This window comes from Ostrea edulis, chromosome 1 (genome assembly GCF_947568905.1).
Source record: "Ostrea edulis chromosome 1, xbOstEdul1.1, whole genome shotgun sequence".
NCBI lineage: Eukaryota > Metazoa > Mollusca > Bivalvia > Ostreida > Ostreidae > Ostrea > Ostrea edulis.
In genome coordinates, this window is record NC_079164.1 from 4,742,080 (window position 1) to 4,760,796 (window position 18,717).

Here is an 18,717-nt window from a genome sequence, read left to right on the forward strand (position 1 = left end):
GGAAGATAATTACTCCCTTCTATCAATAAAACATGCCAAGTAATAGGTCAATCAAATCTGTGTCTTTCAATAGCTGTTTAATAGTTAGGCCCCCCTATATTGATTGACACTTAACACTTTTGAGTATGAAAAACAATGTCATTATATGCCCTGAGGGCAGGTATTACATAACCATGGGTAACTGTTCATACAGCATGGTCATGTAAAAAAGACTTTTCAATATAGACTGATCTTTAGAAAACACACTTTCCAAAACTTGTTTGGGCAGTGTGTTGTTTGTTTAGGTACACCTGTACTAATCAGTGTGGCTTTTTCTTTTTTAAATAGAATGCACATTTATAACAAAATACCTTTATTAAGCTATTAAAAATTTATGTAGCTTTATAGAACAGAACACATTCATTTTCCAATCAAGGGTCCTCAAGGGGTAGCATGAGAATGCAAACAAATGTATTCATATCAGCAGAGAAAGAGAAGGAGATTAGATATTACATAATGCTCTGACATTCAGAGATTGGGTTTGACCTGATGGTTTGTGTGGTGGTTGTGTAATACCCTGCCCTTTAAAAAAAATACCCTTACTGGTTATTATAACAGAACTCTTTTTATAGGGCTTATTTTGAGTTATTTTGGACTTTAGGTGTTTGCAAGACATTGCTGACATGCATTAGAAAGGTTTTCAACAACAACACCCCCCCCCCCAAATTTTTTTTTACAAAAGTAGGTTGTATGGAGGGGGTCCTGAACTCAAGCACCTGTGGCAGCTAGACCCCATTGTTTCCCTGTAGGTTGTGTAATAAATAAATCTATCAAGCAGACACAAGTGGAATTAAAACACTGGACAATGAGATTAGAAAATGTCAGTCATACAATATATGTACTTAAGAGCTTAATTTATCAATTTTGATTATTTGTTCCTTTTCATAAAATTGCTAAGTATACATAGCTGTAAAGCTGTTTTGTCATCAGTCAGATTTCTACTTTCGTTTTCATGTTTCTGGATAACAGCTGTTTCTGAAAATGGATTAATGAAAACAAGTCTAGCTGTCTGGTATCTCCCATTGAGATCTATCAGACAGGGGTCAGTCTATAGCTTCAAGTTATTGTCTTACAGGGTTATGCCAATTCTGTTTTACAGCCCTTGCCTTTAACTATTAGCTGGCCACAATTTATCTGTAGAGCTGACCAGACCTACCCTCACAAAAAGCAGTTAAAGAAAACCCTTTGTCCACTTAAACATACATAATCTTGGTACATTTATATTTCTTCTTTGCATGTTCAAAACTGCTCGTAAAAAATAGTGCAGGGTGTCACACCTTTTTGATGAGGCCAAAGTTAGTAACGCCAAATTTCTGTACATGCTTTATGCATCATTCGGTACTTACAATACTTTTTATTCATATTATTAATGTTTGTAAATTGAAAAAAAATCGCAGTGCAAATCTTGTTGTTCCCTTGGTTAACAAATAGTGTTCAGATGTTCATGAGATCAAACAGTGATGGCCAGTTATTTTAATTAATGAAAAGTTAGAATTTTGAATGCAATTATTAACTAAATCATTCGGCACCCTGTCATATAATATATGCCCTTAGTAATTATGGACATTTGTTTTGAAAACAGGGTGGTTGGTGGTGGTATGCAAAGGATTCGACCCACAAACCACCAACTATGGCCTAGTCTTAAAAATGATTGATTTTGATATGAAATATTACCAAGGATTTGTGCTATTTGTAATCGTTTTTCTTTTCTTTATATATTTCATAGTATTCAAATGCCATGTCTTCAAAATTAGGGTATTTTTTGTCACTGTCTTCAATGTAACGTCAAAGTTGTGTAAGTGCTGATCTCTTTCATTATATCAGTATATATATGTAATATATACAGCACCTCACATATACAAAATTTACAAACAGCACATTATGTATAAAAGAATTGAATATTCTCCCTGATAACATTTTCTATTAATATTCCCACAGAGTTTAATACATATGTACACTTATTCAACACCGTGTATAGGTAGATCGATATTACCGACAGTGTATTATAAGTATGTCACAGTATTAGTATTTTGACTCTGTCATTTGCATAATACTTCATGGAACTTTTTATTATTTCATCCTAGCGTGAACTTAATATTTAACATCTCATTTAACAATTGTGCATTTTAAATAAATGATATATATGCTAACGTTTCGAATTACGCTTTAAAATTGTCCGAAAAGTAGGGCAACGAATTAAAAGGATACCGCGTTATGACGCTTCCTGTTAGCTCGAATTTTTTTGCATTTCTATAATAGATGCATGTGAATGCAGCTGATACGGTATCTGATCGCGTAGCATTCATTACATTGCAAATGAATAGTAGATTATCAATAGTGCGGCGCAGTGAAGAGGTAATCGAGACTTTGGTGGAACAACCAGTATGCAGAAGCAACTAATGATCATGATGTAAGTTTGTGCGATTTTCACTATCAGATCAATCATGCCCTATATATTTGGGATTTTTTTTTTAAGTTTGGCATGTGTCATATATTGGGTAAAATTTGAACAAATTACTGCATGATTGAGGGAGGGGGGGTGTAAAATATGAATCCTCTTTGAAATTACATTTGCAGTCGCTCTGATAAAGATTGGTAATTAATACATCATTTGAAATACACACTTATTTTTATATTGTTTCCCACAATCCAGAAGATATGTCCACTGTGGTTTAATGTACATATGATACATGTACACTGTATATGTTGCATAGCATTGCTGCCATGGATGAACTATAAATGTGCCAAGTACACAGGAACCTTTATTGGTAAAGCTAGGACTGTTGTCTTGTGTATTATGATAAGTCTATCAAAAAGATCCCTTATTCCAGATACTATGTTACATTTGGGGCAAGTTCAACTGTCGGTCCTGGTGATGTTCATGCAGACTGTACTTAAGTAATGTAAACTAGTGTTGGGAATAGACATGCACATTGGGCATGAAAAACTTGGGTATCCGACGTCCGACGATGATAAATGGGCAGTTGCTATAATTTCAGCTGCCAATCATCATGAATATTTTATCCTTTCCTGTTACATGTACTTCACCTAATAATGATATCATATTTCAGCATCTATTGTAGATGTAGATGACTAAAGGCATTGGTCAAGTGATCTTGTTACCAACTTTCACAACTTGATATCTATATTTTAGGACATGTTAAAAAATAATCCATTATTTCATAATTTGCAAACTAAGAAATAATGGATTATTTTTTAACATCCCCTAAAATATAGATATCAAGTTGTGCAATTCTCCATGGAGAATTAAATTCAATATATATATAATATATACTGTTATCAAACATTGCAAAAATGTTTTCAATAATTATGACAATAATCATCTCGTCTTTCATATGAAATCAGTTAATATTATTTGGCAAATACATCAAAGTAAAGGTTCCCAATCTTTCACTTAATATATCAGACTGCATTCTTTGAAATATAAAATGTATCCCAATGTGAGCAACTGAAATTGCCAAATATCACATCTGATAAATGTAAAATGTATTGCAATGCTTGATTAACAAATATGATAAAATGATAAAGTAGATCTCGATAAGAGTATGAAAATTGTTTTAATAACTCATGTTAATATAAAAATAATTGATTGTATCATCTTATGATCACAAAGTAAGATGAAGGAATCTTTCAAATAAATATAAGTTGAATATATAAGAAATAATGATGTTTGAAATAAAAACAACATATAAGATGATACAAAACCTCTCTCTCTCTCTCTCTCTCTCTGCAATCAATATCTTCTCTGTGCTCTCTCTCTCTCTCTCTCTCTCTCTCTCTCTCTCTCTCTCTCTCTCTCTCTCAGCAATCAATATCTTCTTCTCTGGTACAACTGTTTTACTCTTCTATTTCACTGCCTTCACTGGAACTCTCAGACTCATCAACCAAAGTGGCATCTTCCAGGAACTCCCCCCAATCACGCACACCTATTCGCCCCGCTGGTTGGTGCCGTGCATACCCCACATACCATAGAATGGCTGCAATGTGTGCACACATGCCAACAACACGAGCACCAGCCTTACACTTACAATACCATGCAATTATTGCACCCTCTGCATACTTTATCCACAGAAGGTAGGACCTGGATGACACATGACGACTCTGCATTCTGATTTGTACTAGACCTGGCTCCTCCTTGTGGACATGAATGGCACAATCTCCTTCAATATGTTCCTGGGCATAGCTTGGGGATAATTTTAGCTGGTACGTGCCACATGTCAGAGACCTCAGTTGCTCTTCATCCAGGTTTGGAAAGTCAGTGATATCATCCATTTCCTCCCAACAAGCTGATCGTCTTTCCAATTTGTTTTCTTCAACATGCTGCCGAAGGGTGTTGATTTGCTTTGATAAGTAAATCATTTTTGTACCAAGGATCTGGTCATCTTCAGCATTACCATTAGAAATACTTTTCAAGTACCTATAATGATAAATCAAGCATAACCTGAATATAAACATTCTGGGGTTTTTTTATGTATCAATATACTTAGAGTGTATCTAATTACTTAGGTAATGGTATTATGATTTCATTTTAATTTCATCTCTTTACAGGATTTCATTGTGAGATGCATGTTTATCTGCAAGTTATTGGAATTGATTACAATATACCTGTTACTGATGGCACAAACAATCCTAACAAAATCTCCAATGTACGGAACCTGGCTCGTTGGCAGGATTTTCCCAAGGTAACGCCATTGCTTTATCCTACCATTCGCTGACTCAACCACCCATCTTATCTGTGATTTTAAAATATGTTTACATAAATATATTATGAAGATATATTTTTCTGTAACTTAAGTTCTTTGCATTGCAAAATAAACCTAAAATTCACATGAAAAATAAGACTTACCTTTGTCACTAATCGACTAATATTTGCACTTTCAGTTGACATCTGCCTGTCTCCATGAGCCATAAAGGATGGCATCTGTGCCTTGATACCTAGTTCCTCCAAGTAATCCAAGGAGTCTCTGAAACCACGGTCCACCACAAATACATCATCCTCGCAAACCCATCCCTGTATGTCATCGATATTTCTTTTCAAAATGTGGTTGAGTATGGAGGCATCATTGTTTTTTGCAATGTAAGGTACTAATACAGAAACAAAGTGACCGGTCGATGACACAATGACCATAGGTTTCACACCTGTCGATGACACAATGACCATAGGTTTCACACCTGTCGATGACACAATGACCATAGGTTTCACACCTGTCGATGACACAATGACCATAGGTTTCACACCTGTCGATGACACAATGACCATAGGTTTCACACCTGTCGATGACACAATGACCATAGGTTTCACACCTGTCGATGACACAATGACCATAGGTTTCACACCTGTCGATGACACAATGACCATAGGTTTCACAAGTGACCGGTCGATGACACAATGACCATAGGTTTCACACCTGTCGATGACACAATGACCATAGGTTTCACACCTGTCGATGACACAATGACCATAGGTTTCACACCTGTCGATGACACAATGACCATAGGTTTCACACCTGTCGATGACACAATGACCATAGGTTTCACACCTGTCGATGACACAATGACCATAGGTTTCACACCTGTCGATGACACAATGACCATAGGTTTCACACCTGTCGATGACACAATGACCATAGGTTTCACAAGTAACCTGTCGATGACACAATGACCATAGGTTTCACAAGTGGCCTGCCTTTGTGGAGACTGTAGGATTGACGTTGAAATCTAAAATTACCACTTTTGTTGATGTAGATGTACGTCCCATCCAATATAAGTATGGCTTGCTGAGTTGTGTCATCACCAAAAAGTGTCTGGGCATGGGGTCGCGTATGCTTATTGATTATCTCCTCTCGTGTTATGTGACCAAATCCAAGGTTTTCTGTGACAAAACATCCAGTCATCAATATATTGCTGACAGCTCACACACTCCTTTGTATACTGGATTTGGAAATATTAAACAATGTGGACAAAATCTTGTTTGACTCCCCTCCTCTCAATTTTAGCAAAAAGATTGCAAGGCTGGTTCTGGTAGTTCTAGCAGGAGTTGTTTTGATTTTCCCCTCGATAAACAGCATCATGTCATTGAAAGAAGCTTTCGATATCCCCAGTAGATCTACATATTCAGTGTCTGTAAGACTTTCACTGTCAAAATCTAGCCTTGCTTTCTCACTTTGTATAATCTCAGTTCTTAAGAACTTGATCAGCTCAATTATTGAAGTTTTATTGAACTTTGTTGTTCTTGCTGCTGGGTTCAAACTTTCAATATCTCTCTGCAGGTGTTTTGGGCAGCAACGAGCTCCAGCAGGAATTATGACTTATTTGGTGATAAAGATTCGATGACGAAATCCCACTGGAACCACAACTAGCTTTGGTCCTGGCCTTTTGCAGATGCAACATGCAGCATGTCCTCTTGATGTGCAAGGAAAAGGAAGAGTTACCGATGGTGGACTGAACTGAGGTGTTAAAGTTGTAGATGATGTTGATGGTGCAGATTCACTTTGACAATCTGTCGTGCTCGCCATGCTGTGACCTTTGCGTTTTATGTGACGTGCACACATGCACCTACATCTGTTGCATAGGAAGTCATCGTCACCTGGTGTTCTCCCAGATAGTTTGGAGATAACTACTCTGTATTTTCTTGCAATGCTGTATCTGTCTTTCTGTCGTACCACGCATGGACAATTACAACAGTTGTAAGATTTCTTACCAGGCATCTGAAATGTCAAATAAAATCTGTTTCATTTTACATATTTTTTCTCAATGTTACTTTACAGGAGGGGGGGGGGGGTGTTGTTTCCAACACACCCCCCCCCCCCCCCTTTCTTACTAACTCGTAACGATAAATTCATGTGAAGTATATAAACAAATTGCGTCATCGAAGAAGACCCGCGGCAGATGTTACAAAGAAATAAAAAAAAGAATGAGCATGACATATTTTGGGCGTTTGTCACTCAGAGTAGTGTAGTATTAGTGACAGTAATGCACAACAACACTCTCGGAATGTATTGCGTTCGACATGCTGCATAATGTCGCTGTTTTTTGTTAGGGAGATCATATATATAGGCCTATATTTTAAGATAGTAAATTCAATAGGAACGCAGTGCATTTAATGATGTAATCATTCTAAATTAGAAAAATTATATTTATTCTTAGCGATATGATAGGCTCTGTATATTACTTTTACTAACAAATGTAAGGCTAATACATGGATGTGGGAAAAATATTTATCAACTTAACCCAGAATATTAAATGAACTAAACATCTCCTTCACCTGACAATGTGAATGTAAGACATGTTGAATAGTCTCATTATTTAGTATAATCTATCAATGAACTTACCTTGAAAGTGGATTGCGGATTGCACTGTGTTAATCAGTTGCTGTGAAATGCATCGTTGTTTCTATAGACGCGACGACGCCGATGACCAGACGACAGTTTTAGCGCTTACCGCTAATTCTTAATTAATTTAATTTCGATATAGCGGGTTCCTGACGGCATTTTTTTTTCACTCAAAACTATTTTAAAAAGTTTGAATTTTCATATTATAATTTAATATTTTGCCGTCGATAACCCGATATTAAATAAATTTGAGCTCAAGGTTGACTAAATCGGCGATTTTCCCGGAAATATATAGTCTTTTGTTGATTTTAGCACTTGGTGTACTATTACCAGCATCCGGTCATGTTTAAGCCCCCCATCGTTGAACGGTATCTGTCCTATACAGAAGAAATAAACACTCAGATTTATTACAAATCAGTGTTTATTTTTTCCACATTCGCTAGGCCATAAACAGCCAATGCCGGGTCGAATCCTTTATATAGCTGGGAAAATGGTCCCAACAAAACTTAGTTGTACAAATTAATTATGTTTTTTATTTTACAAACATTAATAAATGTGAATAAAAATACATCAGTCCTTCTCACGCTTTAAAATTCTTTGTGTTTCTAAATCTGTTGTTATATTTCTTCAAGTACTTGTAATTGTTAGACATGATTTGTGTAAAAATAAAGACATTTTAGGTAATAAATATTTCATTCTTTGTTCTTGTATTGAATTACAGTTGAGAGCATACGATGAAATTCATCTCCAAAATGTGGTAAAATGATAATGGTGCTGAATTGATCATTTCATCACCATTATCATTTTACCACCAAGTTTTTGTTAGGAACGTTTTTCCAGCTATATAAATTTGCATACCACTGTAACTCCATACTTCATTCCCATTCTAGTGCAGCATGTAGCGATTTGAAGAAACGTGACCCCACAATACATGGAGATCTTTTACTACAATGATTCTAGTGCAGTGTTTCTTATGAAGAAAATCCGTATCTGATTCTACATTTATCCATAATATATACTGTACATATTATTCATAATATATACTGTGCATATTATCCATAACATATACTGAAAAAAGGTTTATTTTTGCCCTGTGTTATTTTCGCCCCGTTTTAAATTTGCCCAGACAAAGTTGTGTTAAAAAAGAGAGAAAAGTTTCATTCAGTCTTAGATTTATCCACTGACAACTGAAAGGGGCGAAAATAAAACGGGGCGAATATATCCCTGTATTCAGTACGCTACGCATCATCCAGTCAGATTACGGGGGCGAATATATATCTGTATTCAATACTCTACACATTATCCAGTCAAACGGGGCGAATATATCTCTGTATGCAGTACTCTAGACGCATTATCCAGTCAGATTACGGGGGCGAATATATCTCTGTATTCAGTACGCTACCCATTATCCAGTCAAACGGGGGGCAAATATATCTCTGTATGCAGTAATCTACACATTGTCCAGTCAGATTACGGGGGCGAATATATCTCTGTATGCAATACTCTACGCATTATCCAGTCAGATTACGGGGGCGAATATATCTCTGTATGCAGTACTCTACACATTGTCCATGCAGTCAGATTTTACTGAAAGCTTTCCTATGCTGTGCAATATAAAGTATATTTTATATCATGACTAGTAGGTCCAAAATGTATACGAGATTCTATCTTGAGAACACCTATCTGACTAATATCAGAGATGGGACACTATTTCTTTTCTTTTTGATTGTTTTTATGTAGAATATATAACTATATTTTTTTATAAACTAGATATCAAAGAAGACAGAAATCCGCGAGCACCTGCTGCGATTGCTGGCGACTGCTGAGGATGACAATGAAAGTTTTGAAGCATCGACACAGTCAAACATGACTAATAATAGCAATGGATCTATGACAGGTTGGTTTTATGTAGTACAACCAATAGGAATTTATCATTTATTCAGCCCTCACAATTAATAAAGGTAATAACAATAAAGCCTTTATTTATCCAGGATAACACAAATTAGTATATAGCTAGTTTCCATAGTGGTCCTGCATTAAAACATATACACAAACATAAAATTAACATCTAAAATTAGTATCTAAATATGAATACGATTTAAAAGGAAAGGGGGGAAAAAGCATAGCATAAGACGCACCAAATTAGTAATCAAATTATTCAATTCAGTGTGAGAGGGGATGCAGTAAGGGGATAATTTGTGTGTGTGTGAGTAGGTGAGTATGTGAGCATGTGTGTAACACTGAGCTTGTGTGTAGATGAGTATGTGTGTAACACTGAGCTTGTGTGTAGGTGAGTATGTGTGTAACACTGAGCTTGTGTGTAGGTGAGTGTGAGCGTGTGTGTAGGTGTGTAGGTGAGCGTGTGTGTAACACTGAGCTTGTGTGTAGGTGAGTGTGTGTGTAACATTGAGCTTGTGTGTAACACTGAGCTTGTGTGTAGGTGAGTGTGTGTGTAACATTGAGCTTGTGTGTAACATTGAGCTTGTGTGTAGGTGAGTGTGTGTGTAACACTGAGCTTGTGTGTAACATTGAGCTTGTGTGTAGGTGAGTAAGCGTGTGTGTAACACTGAGCTTGTGTGTAGGTGAGTGTGTGTGTAACATTGAGCTTGTGTGTAACACTGAGCTTGTGTGTAGGTGAGTGTGTGTGTAACATTGAGCTTGTGTGTAGGTGAGTGTGTGTGTAACACTGAGCGTGTGTGTAACACTGAGCTTGTGTGTAGGTGAGCGTGTGTGTAACACTGAGCTTGTGTGTAGGTGAGTGTGTGTGTAACACTGAGCTTGTGTGTATGTGAGCGTGTGTGTAGGTGAGTGTGAGCGTGTGTGTAGGTGAGTGTGAGCGTGTGTGTAACACTGAGTTTGTGTGTAGGTGAGTGTGTGAGCTTGTGTGTAGGTGAGTGTGAGCGTGTGTGTAGGTGAGTATGAGCTTGTGTGTAGGTGAGCGTGTGTGTAACACTGAGCTTGTGTGTAGGTGAGAGTGTGTGTAACACTGAGCTTGTGTGTATGTGAGCGTGTGTGTAGGTGAGTGTGAGCGTGTGTGTAGGTGAGTGTGTGTGTAGGTGAGCGTGTGTGTAACACTGAGCTTGTGTGTAGGTGAGCGTGTGTGTAACACTGAGCTTGTGTGTAGGTGAGCGTGTGTGTAACACTGAGCTTGTGTGTAGGTGAGCGTGTGTGTAACACTGAGCGTGTGTGTAGGTGAGCATGTGTGTAGATGAGTGTGAGCGTGTGTGTAGGTGAGTATGTGAGCATGTGTGTAACACTGAGCGTGTGTGTAGGTGAGCATGTGTGTAACACTGAGCGTGTGTGTAGGTGAGCATGTGTGTAACACTGAGCGTGTGTGTAGGTGAGCGTGTGTGTAACACTGAGCGTGTGTGTAGGTGAGCATGTGTGTAGATGAGTGTGAGCGTGTGTGTAGATGAGTGTGAGCGTGTGTGTAGATGAGTGTGAGCGTGTGTGTAGGTGAGCGTGTGTGTAGGTGTGTAGGTGAGTATGTGAGCGTGTGTGTAGGTGAGCATGTGTGTAGGTGAGCGTGTGTGTAACACTGAGCTTGTGTGTAGGTGAGCGTGTGTGTAACACTGAGCTTGTGTGTAGGTGAGCGTGTGTGTAGGTGAGTATGTGAGCATGTGTGTAGGTGAGCATGTGTGTAGGTGAGCGTGTGTGTAACACTGAGCTTGTGTGTAGGTGAGCGTGTGTGTAACACTGAGCTTGTGTGTAGGTGAGCGTGTGTGTAGGTGAGTATGTGAGCATGTGTGTAGGTGAGCATGTGTGTATGTGAGTGTGTGTGTAACACTGAGCTTGTAGACAATCTACATACCTCTTTTTTATGCCCCCGAGATCAAAGATGGGGGGGCATATTGTTTTTGTCTTGTCTGTCATTCTGTAATTCTGTCATTCTGTCATTTTGTCTGAAACTTTAACCTTGCTAATAACTTTTGAACAGTAAGTGATAGAGCTTTTATATTTCACATGAATATTCCTTGTGACAAAACCTTTCTGTGGGTACCAACATTTTTGACCCCGTGACCTTGGAGTTTGACCTACTTTTTGAAAACTTTAACCTTGCTAATAACTTTTGAACAGTTAGTGATATAGCTTTGATATTTCACATGAGTATTCCTTGTGACAAGACCTTTCCGTGGGTACCAACATGTTTGACCCTGTACCTTGACCTTGGAATTTGACCTACTTTTTGAAAACTTTAACCTTGCTAATAACTTTTGAACAGTTAGTGATATAGCTTTGATATTTCACATGAGTATTCCTTGTGACAAGACCTTTCCTTGGGTACCAACATGTTTGACCCCGTGACCTTGACCTTGGAATTTGACCTACTTTTTGAAAACTTTAACCTTGCTAATAAGTTTTGAACAATAAGAGATAAAGCTTTGATATTTCACATGAGTATTCCTTGTGACAAGATCTTTCCGTGGGTACCAACATTTTTGACCCCGTGACCTTGACGTTTGACCTACTTTTTGAAAACTTCTACCTTGCAAATACCTTTTGAACAGTAAGTGATAGAACTTTGATATTTCACATGAGTATTCCTTGTGAAAAGACCTTTCCGTGGGTACCAACATTTTTTACCCCATGACCTTGGAATTTGACCTACTTTGTGAAAACTTTAACCTTGCTAATAACTTATGAACAGTAAGTGATAGAGCTTTGATATTTCACATGAGTATTCCTTGTTACAAGATCTTTCCGTTGGTGTTGAACCTTTTGACCTTGACATTTGACCTACTTTAATTTTTTTTTTACATTGGTCATAACTTTTAAATGGTAAATATTAGAGCTTTCATATTAAAAGCCCTACGGGCTCGGGCCGAGATCAACTCTCGGGGCCAATCCCAGGTCCGAGATCAACATTAGAGTGTGATATTGTTTATATCATATACCTAAAACACAACAAGTTGATAAACATTTTTTTTTAAATTGGGTGGGGGGGGGGGGGGGGGGGGGTCATTGACCCAAACATAAATACATGGTATACTGTACAACGATATTTGACTATTTCATTCCTTCAGAGAGTTTACTTTAATGGTTACGTTTCCAGTACTATTGACTTTGTGAAACATGCTAAAGTCTGGGTTTTGTAGCTTTATTCCATTGCTGATTTTTATTTATTTTTTCGGATTTACCAAACTCGCCCGTTTTCAATATTTCATATAATTTGTAAGAGTTGTAGAACTTTGTTTACGTGGCGTCATCGTATGAACGGGAATGTTTACAGATCCGATGCTGCTATTTCTTTGCTTAAGGAATGTTACCTTATACTGAAGCAAGTTTTTTTTTACCGTTTCCCATCTGTTTAGCATCTATAAGTCGTTGAAATACGTCGGAAGATAATGGTTCTACTTTTCTCGTTTTATTGCCAAGTCCTCGGGATTTTAGATTTCAGAAATCGTTTTAAAACAGTTTTCTACATCAAAATTGATGTAAATTAACATTTTATCTCCATTAGGACCGGGGATTTCTGAAAATGCTTCAGTATCACCCTCCATAATCCTCCTACTGTTTTCTGTCACCTAGAACGTTGATTGTTTTGAAATGAAGTTAAACGTGTTATTGTTCTAAATAAACAATTGTTACTTGGGTTACCCCCCTTTGCTTAGATACTCGCTACAATTTAGCGCTGTTTTCAAAAACGTTTTTATTTAATTTTTTTGCTTAAATTAAATTTTGTCGTGGAAGAAAGTATTATATATGAAAAAAATTGTGTCTAACATCATTTTTTCATGTAATTATGTTAGATTTCAAAAGATTAAAGAAGAAATAGCCATTTGAAATTTGAGGGCGAGACAGCCCCTTGACAACGGGCCGAGACAGAGATATCTTGGCCCTTAGGGCGAGACAGCCCTACCTACTTGTAGCTGTCTCACCCTAGCCAAGATAGGTGTATCAGGGCTGATACACTACTAGGTATATGATATAAGATCTTTCCGTTGGTGTTGAACTTTTTGACCTTGACATTTGACCTACTTTAATTTTTTTTTTACATTGGTCATAACTTTTAAATGGTAAATATTAGAGCTTTCATATTGTACATGAGCATTTCTTTTGACAAGATCTTTCTACTGGTACCAAGATATTTGCCCTTGTGACCTTGGCCATCTTCGGAATTGGCCATTATCGGGGGCATTTGTGTTTCACAAACACATCTTGTTGCTCCATTGATTTCATTCTTCACATGCAACTTTTTTTTCAAAGGAGGAAGAACCCTATTGATTTTGGGGACCAAAGGTCAAGGACACAATGGGACTTCATAGAAAACATTTGTAGACACTTCGATAGTTCAAGATATTGACGTTAAGATACCTATTAAAGAAAATGTAGTTGGGGCTTCCAACTCTGCCATATCCATGGTATTCGAGTGTTCAAGACACCAAACGTACCTCAAAAACAACAATAATTATTCATTTTACACTAGTCTAGTGTGATCTGAAATCAGCTCTTCATGCATTAAATGCTGTTCTGTAAGTGTAGTGTTCAGTTATTGTATAAATATCACAGATCTACAGGACTCGGAAGTATCTGCCTTCAACGTCACCGTGGTGTCTCCTGAAAATGAAGAGGATGGATTTTGTGTGGATGTTGAATCTCTGGACGTGGAAATCTGCGAGGAAACCGATGATCACGGTCCACAAGTGGTGGAGGTATTCGGTAGTGTAGAAACACCACCTCGAGGAAATCCCACTGGATTGACTCCCACAAAAGAGGCTGAAATAGAACAGAACAAGTGAGAACTGGGAATTTCCCTTAATAAACACTGTGTTAGTTCCAAGACAAGAGGTGATATTTACAATAAACATCAAGTTACATGAATGTCCAAAAGAAACAGGGCTTGAAATAACCGATGGTCCAGGCCCAGTAAATTATGGATTTGGACTAGTGATTTGTAATGAACGTGTGCCTTTGGGATGAGTTAATTTTTGATACTTATCCAATTTTCTCAACGAACAGACTAGTAATCAAATAATAAAGATAATTAAACTTTGGGTCTGATTTTTGTCATTAAAACCCAGGCCAAACTGATTTGTTTTAAGTCATTGCAAGAATTCTAGATCATTTTACTGCTCTCATCAACAGCCCTTACCATGTGTTTCCAAGGGAATCCATCAAATCAGGCAATGTGTGTGGAGGTAGTCCCCCAAAAGAAAAGACGAAAGCAAAGAAAAGCAAAAACACAGGCAAGCAGATAGATAAGCTTAGATAAATTTCATTGTTTTTGTACGCCCGTCTTTAGTTGGGACGTAATATGGTATGGCGATCGTGTTGTCCATCCGTCCGTGACGCTTCGTGTCCGGCTCGTAATTCAAATACTATGAGACCTAGAATCATCAAACTTTATCAGCTGATACATCTTGGATAGAGGATGGGTTGAACTTTAAGGTTTGGTCACCATAACCTTTGATTAAGACGATATGGCCAAATATGGCAAAATCCTGTCCGACTCGTAACTGGACAATTATTTGGTTTAGAATCAACAAACTTGGTCAGTTGATGTATCTTGAGAAGAAAGTGTGCCACACCCTAAATTAAGGTCACTGTGACCTTTAATTAAGATGATATGGCCATATATGGCAAAACCCCTTTTGGGTTCATGTAGATATGAGTCCTAGAATCAACTAACTTTGTCAATTTGAACATCTGTATAGAAATGTAAATTGTAGCTTAAAATCAGGTCATTCAGGGATCGAAATTAACTTTTTTTCACTACTAGCAAATTTTAGCTAGTGGATTATTTTCCAACTAGCAAAATTGAGCTTTTACTAGCATTTTTCAACCGATTGCTTTTTTACAGGAATTTAGAAAACAAGCATGTCTAGGGAAAATCTTTTAAATAATGAAAATAAGATTGAGAGTTTCTTCATTTACCATTTAATGAATTATCAGACAACATACAAGTATCATTGGTGCATGGTGAGGGACGTAGTACCTGATACACTTGTGTGGCGTACTCGCTGTCCAGAGATCTACCACCTCCAGAGATCTACCACCTCCAGAGATCTACCACCTCCAGAGATCTACCACCTCCAGAGATCTACCACCTCCAGAGATCTACCACCTCCAGAGATCTACCACCTCCAGAGATCTACCACCTATTTACAACATCACGTCGCTGTCCAGAGATCTACCACCTCCAGAGATCTACCACCTATTTACAACATCACGTCGCTGTCCAGAGATCTACCACCTATTTACAACATCACGTCGCTGTCCAGAGATCTACCACCTATTTACAACATCACGCCGCTGTCCAGAGATCTACCACCTATTTACAACATCACGTCGCTGTCCAGAGATCTACCACCTATTTACAACATCACGTCGCTGTCCAGAGATCTACCACCTATTTACAACATCACGCCGCTGTCCAGAGATCTACCACCTATTTACAACATCACGTCGCTGTCCAGAGATCTACCACCTCCAGAGATCTACCACCTATTTACAACATCACGTCGCTGTCCAGAGATCTACCACCTATTTACAACATCACGTCGCTGTCCAGAGATCTACCACCTATTTACAACATCACGTGGTTTGCAATCTTGAAGACTGTTAGCACCAATTCAAACTATAAATATTGAAAACTTTTGGAAATTTCGTCTGCATAATTCTAGTTGAAAATAAAAACTGCAAACTCGAAGCGTTTGACTATAGACTACAGCAGGATACCGCCTGAAGCGGTGACACTAACACTTCCATGTGTTGAGTAAACACGGACAAGATCTCTGAGAAGCCTGAAGTATGCTTAAAGTACTGATTGAGATGACCTTGGCCTTAGTTATTAATTCCACGTTTACTTTTTCAATAATTTTATAATCATTCTGTATAGCGTTTCTATGCACAAGACAAAATTATTGTAAACTTCAAAGTATAGCCAATAAACCGAGGAAATCCGGAAAAAAGATCCTTTTTTTTCACACTCAAAAAATTGTGATCACTTGTGAATTTTCACTCGCACTTTCAATTTTTAACTTGCATTTAGCGAGTATTTCCCCTTAATTTCGTTGCCTGGTCATTAAAACTTTAAAAATGGTAAGTATTTAAAAAACAAACAGTGTTATAAGGGAGGTAATCCCTACATATGTTAGAGAGTATTCAGTAACACCGTTCAGTAATCATTACATCAAGAAATACACATTTCTTCATAAACTGTAGCTACTTAACAATTAATATGAATACTTATTTTGTTTCTAACATTAAAAATATAAGTATATGCAGTACTGTACTACAAAATTTGCAAAGGCTTAACAAGCACATCACAGAACAGATAGAGGAATTATCAGTTTAATCTCTCTGTCCAATTAGATTCCATTAATCCTTTGGGAGTAAGCCATGGTCAGCTGGGGATTCAAAGATCATTTTAATAATCTTGAGCTAAATTACATCTGTTGAGTTAAAGATTAATTAATGAGTATAATCTTTGTACAACCCAAAATAAGTACAGGTGACTTGATAACTCGAAGTTCAAGGGACCTTGATAAAACTTTCAAGAAATCGAGAGTTCGAGAGATCAAAATTTGGAAATTGAAGGTCCGCCGGTATGGTTAAGATTTTACAGTAACCGGAAATGTTTACCAACAAGATCACCTTATTTTGCATTAATAAAAACATTTCAAAGTTTATGTATTTATTTGTTCTTTAATCACGCTTTGATAGGCATACAAAACCAAGTTCCGATGACGCTTTACAATCACAAACTAAACAGAGCACAGTGTTATGTTGCTTTACACAAAGCAAAAATTCTAACAAATGAGTAAAACGATGTTTTAGAGTAACTTTACACAAAGAACAAACTCAAGAAATTTAACAGTGTGTAGATCTCTAAATTAATGTATAAAACTTACTCTCTCGTTGTCACATCAAAACAAATTATAGATTTTATTCATATTCAGATTATATATAATTCTAGTCATCATGACACAAAACCCCAGTGCAAGGTGTAAACTGACCATTTAGCCAATTATGTACTCAAGTGTGTCACCTCCACAAAGAAGCACCGGCAATGTTCCAACTATTTAAACACCCCACCCACCCCCCACCCCACAACCCCCCTGCATTCAACAAAATCCAGGTAAGGCCCAAGCGGAAATTATTATCGAGAGTGAAAAACAATGAAATGTGTTTAACGGGACCCAACTTCACTTCAAGAGATCAAGAGAACGAACACTTGAGAGATTGATAGTAAATTTGCTTTGTTATATAGAGAGAAAAATCGGGACCATGATTTCACTTCAAGAGACTGAGAACTTCGAGAGATTGAAGTTCAACTTCGAGAGGTCGAAGTTCAGGCCATCGAGACTCACCTGTAATGCATACCATGTGAAAGAAATAATCTAAATATATGTTTTAAAATGAAAATGTGTTTTGGAATATTGTAGTTATTTGAACAATTCAAGAGATTCATGTATATTGACAAGTCAGTTGCAATATGCAATAGACATGTTACAAGGAATAATCTTGATTTTTCCTCTGACGTAAAAGCAAAGATATTGGTGCAATCTTTGCACCAATAAGGTGGACATGATTTTGTGTCGTGCACTTTTATCTGTTTATGATGAATAAACATCTGACGGGTGTATCGTGAGCCATGGCGGTGCACTTTATTTTTGTGTAATTTAATAACAAAAATTAACATTGGATATTATGTGCACTACAATGTGTCATTGAGAAAAACTTGTGTTGAACTTTCTTGAATAAAACAAATAATGCATATGCTGGTAAATGTCCCAAAATGTTCATGACATTAATTATTTATTTTAATGTTTAGAACTTTCTTTATTATAGAAGAAACACAACCCTGGAGTGGCTGGAGAGACAGCGTGTTTTATGTGTCAGAATTAGAGGGCCACAATGACCTAATTACAGACACTGACACACAGGGGACCACTCTGGTGACAGCAAGGTATTTTTAACTCAGGAATATAATGTAGATAGAGGCTGTATTGAAATGACTAGCTCGCGCTCTCTCTCTCTCTCTCTCTCTCTCTCTCTCTCTCTGTGTGTGTGTCTCTCTTTCTGTCTCTCTCTCTCTCTCTCTCTCTCTCTCTCTCTCTCTCTCTCTCTCTCTATCATTACCTAATTAGCTGTTTGTCTTTGATAGTCGAGACACAACAATAAAGATGTGGGATTTGGAGGGACTGAGAGAGATGCGAAGTTTTGGGGGACACACAAGCTCCGTCAACTCAGTTGTTCTGCTCTCACCTGAACACTCCAACAAAGTTTGTAAGTTTTTATTTCCTCACCTGAACACTCCAACAAAGTTTGTAAGTTTTTATTTCCTCACCTGAACACTCCAACAAAGTCTGTAAGTTTTTAT

At 37.4% G+C, this 18,717-nt stretch overlaps 1 protein-coding gene, 1 long non-coding RNA gene and 2 pseudogenes across 5 annotated transcripts in view; 2 read left to right on the top strand and 2 right to left on the bottom strand.

The window, feature by feature from the left end:
• LOC125664380 (uncharacterized) overlaps positions 1-18,717 on the top strand; it is a 71,526-nt gene that overhangs the window by 547 nt on the left and 52,262 nt on the right. For all 4 annotated transcript variants that reach the window (XR_008799300.1, XM_048897119.2, XM_048897120.2 and 1 more), the window contains exons 2-6: positions 9,162-9,288; positions 13,902-14,127; positions 14,478-14,578; positions 18,186-18,303; positions 18,502-18,623. Coding sequence is in view for 3 of the 4 variants with exons in the window: in XM_048897119.2 (XP_048753076.2) it covers positions 9,162-9,288; positions 13,902-14,127; positions 14,478-14,578; positions 18,186-18,303; positions 18,502-18,623 (694 nt within the window). In the remaining variant the exon portion in view is untranslated. The remainder of the gene's footprint in view (positions 1-9,161; positions 9,289-13,901; positions 14,128-14,477; positions 14,579-18,185; positions 18,304-18,501; positions 18,624-18,717) is intronic.
• Positions 2,433-5,072, top strand: LOC130050923 (uncharacterized). The gene is made up of 3 exons (XR_008799307.1): positions 2,433-2,449; positions 4,609-4,742; positions 4,942-5,072. It is a non-coding gene; the product is annotated as an uncharacterized LOC130050923 (long non-coding RNA).
• Positions 3,853-5,254, bottom strand: LOC125675258 (uncharacterized; annotated as a pseudogene).
• Positions 5,647-6,809, bottom strand: LOC130050922 (uncharacterized; annotated as a pseudogene).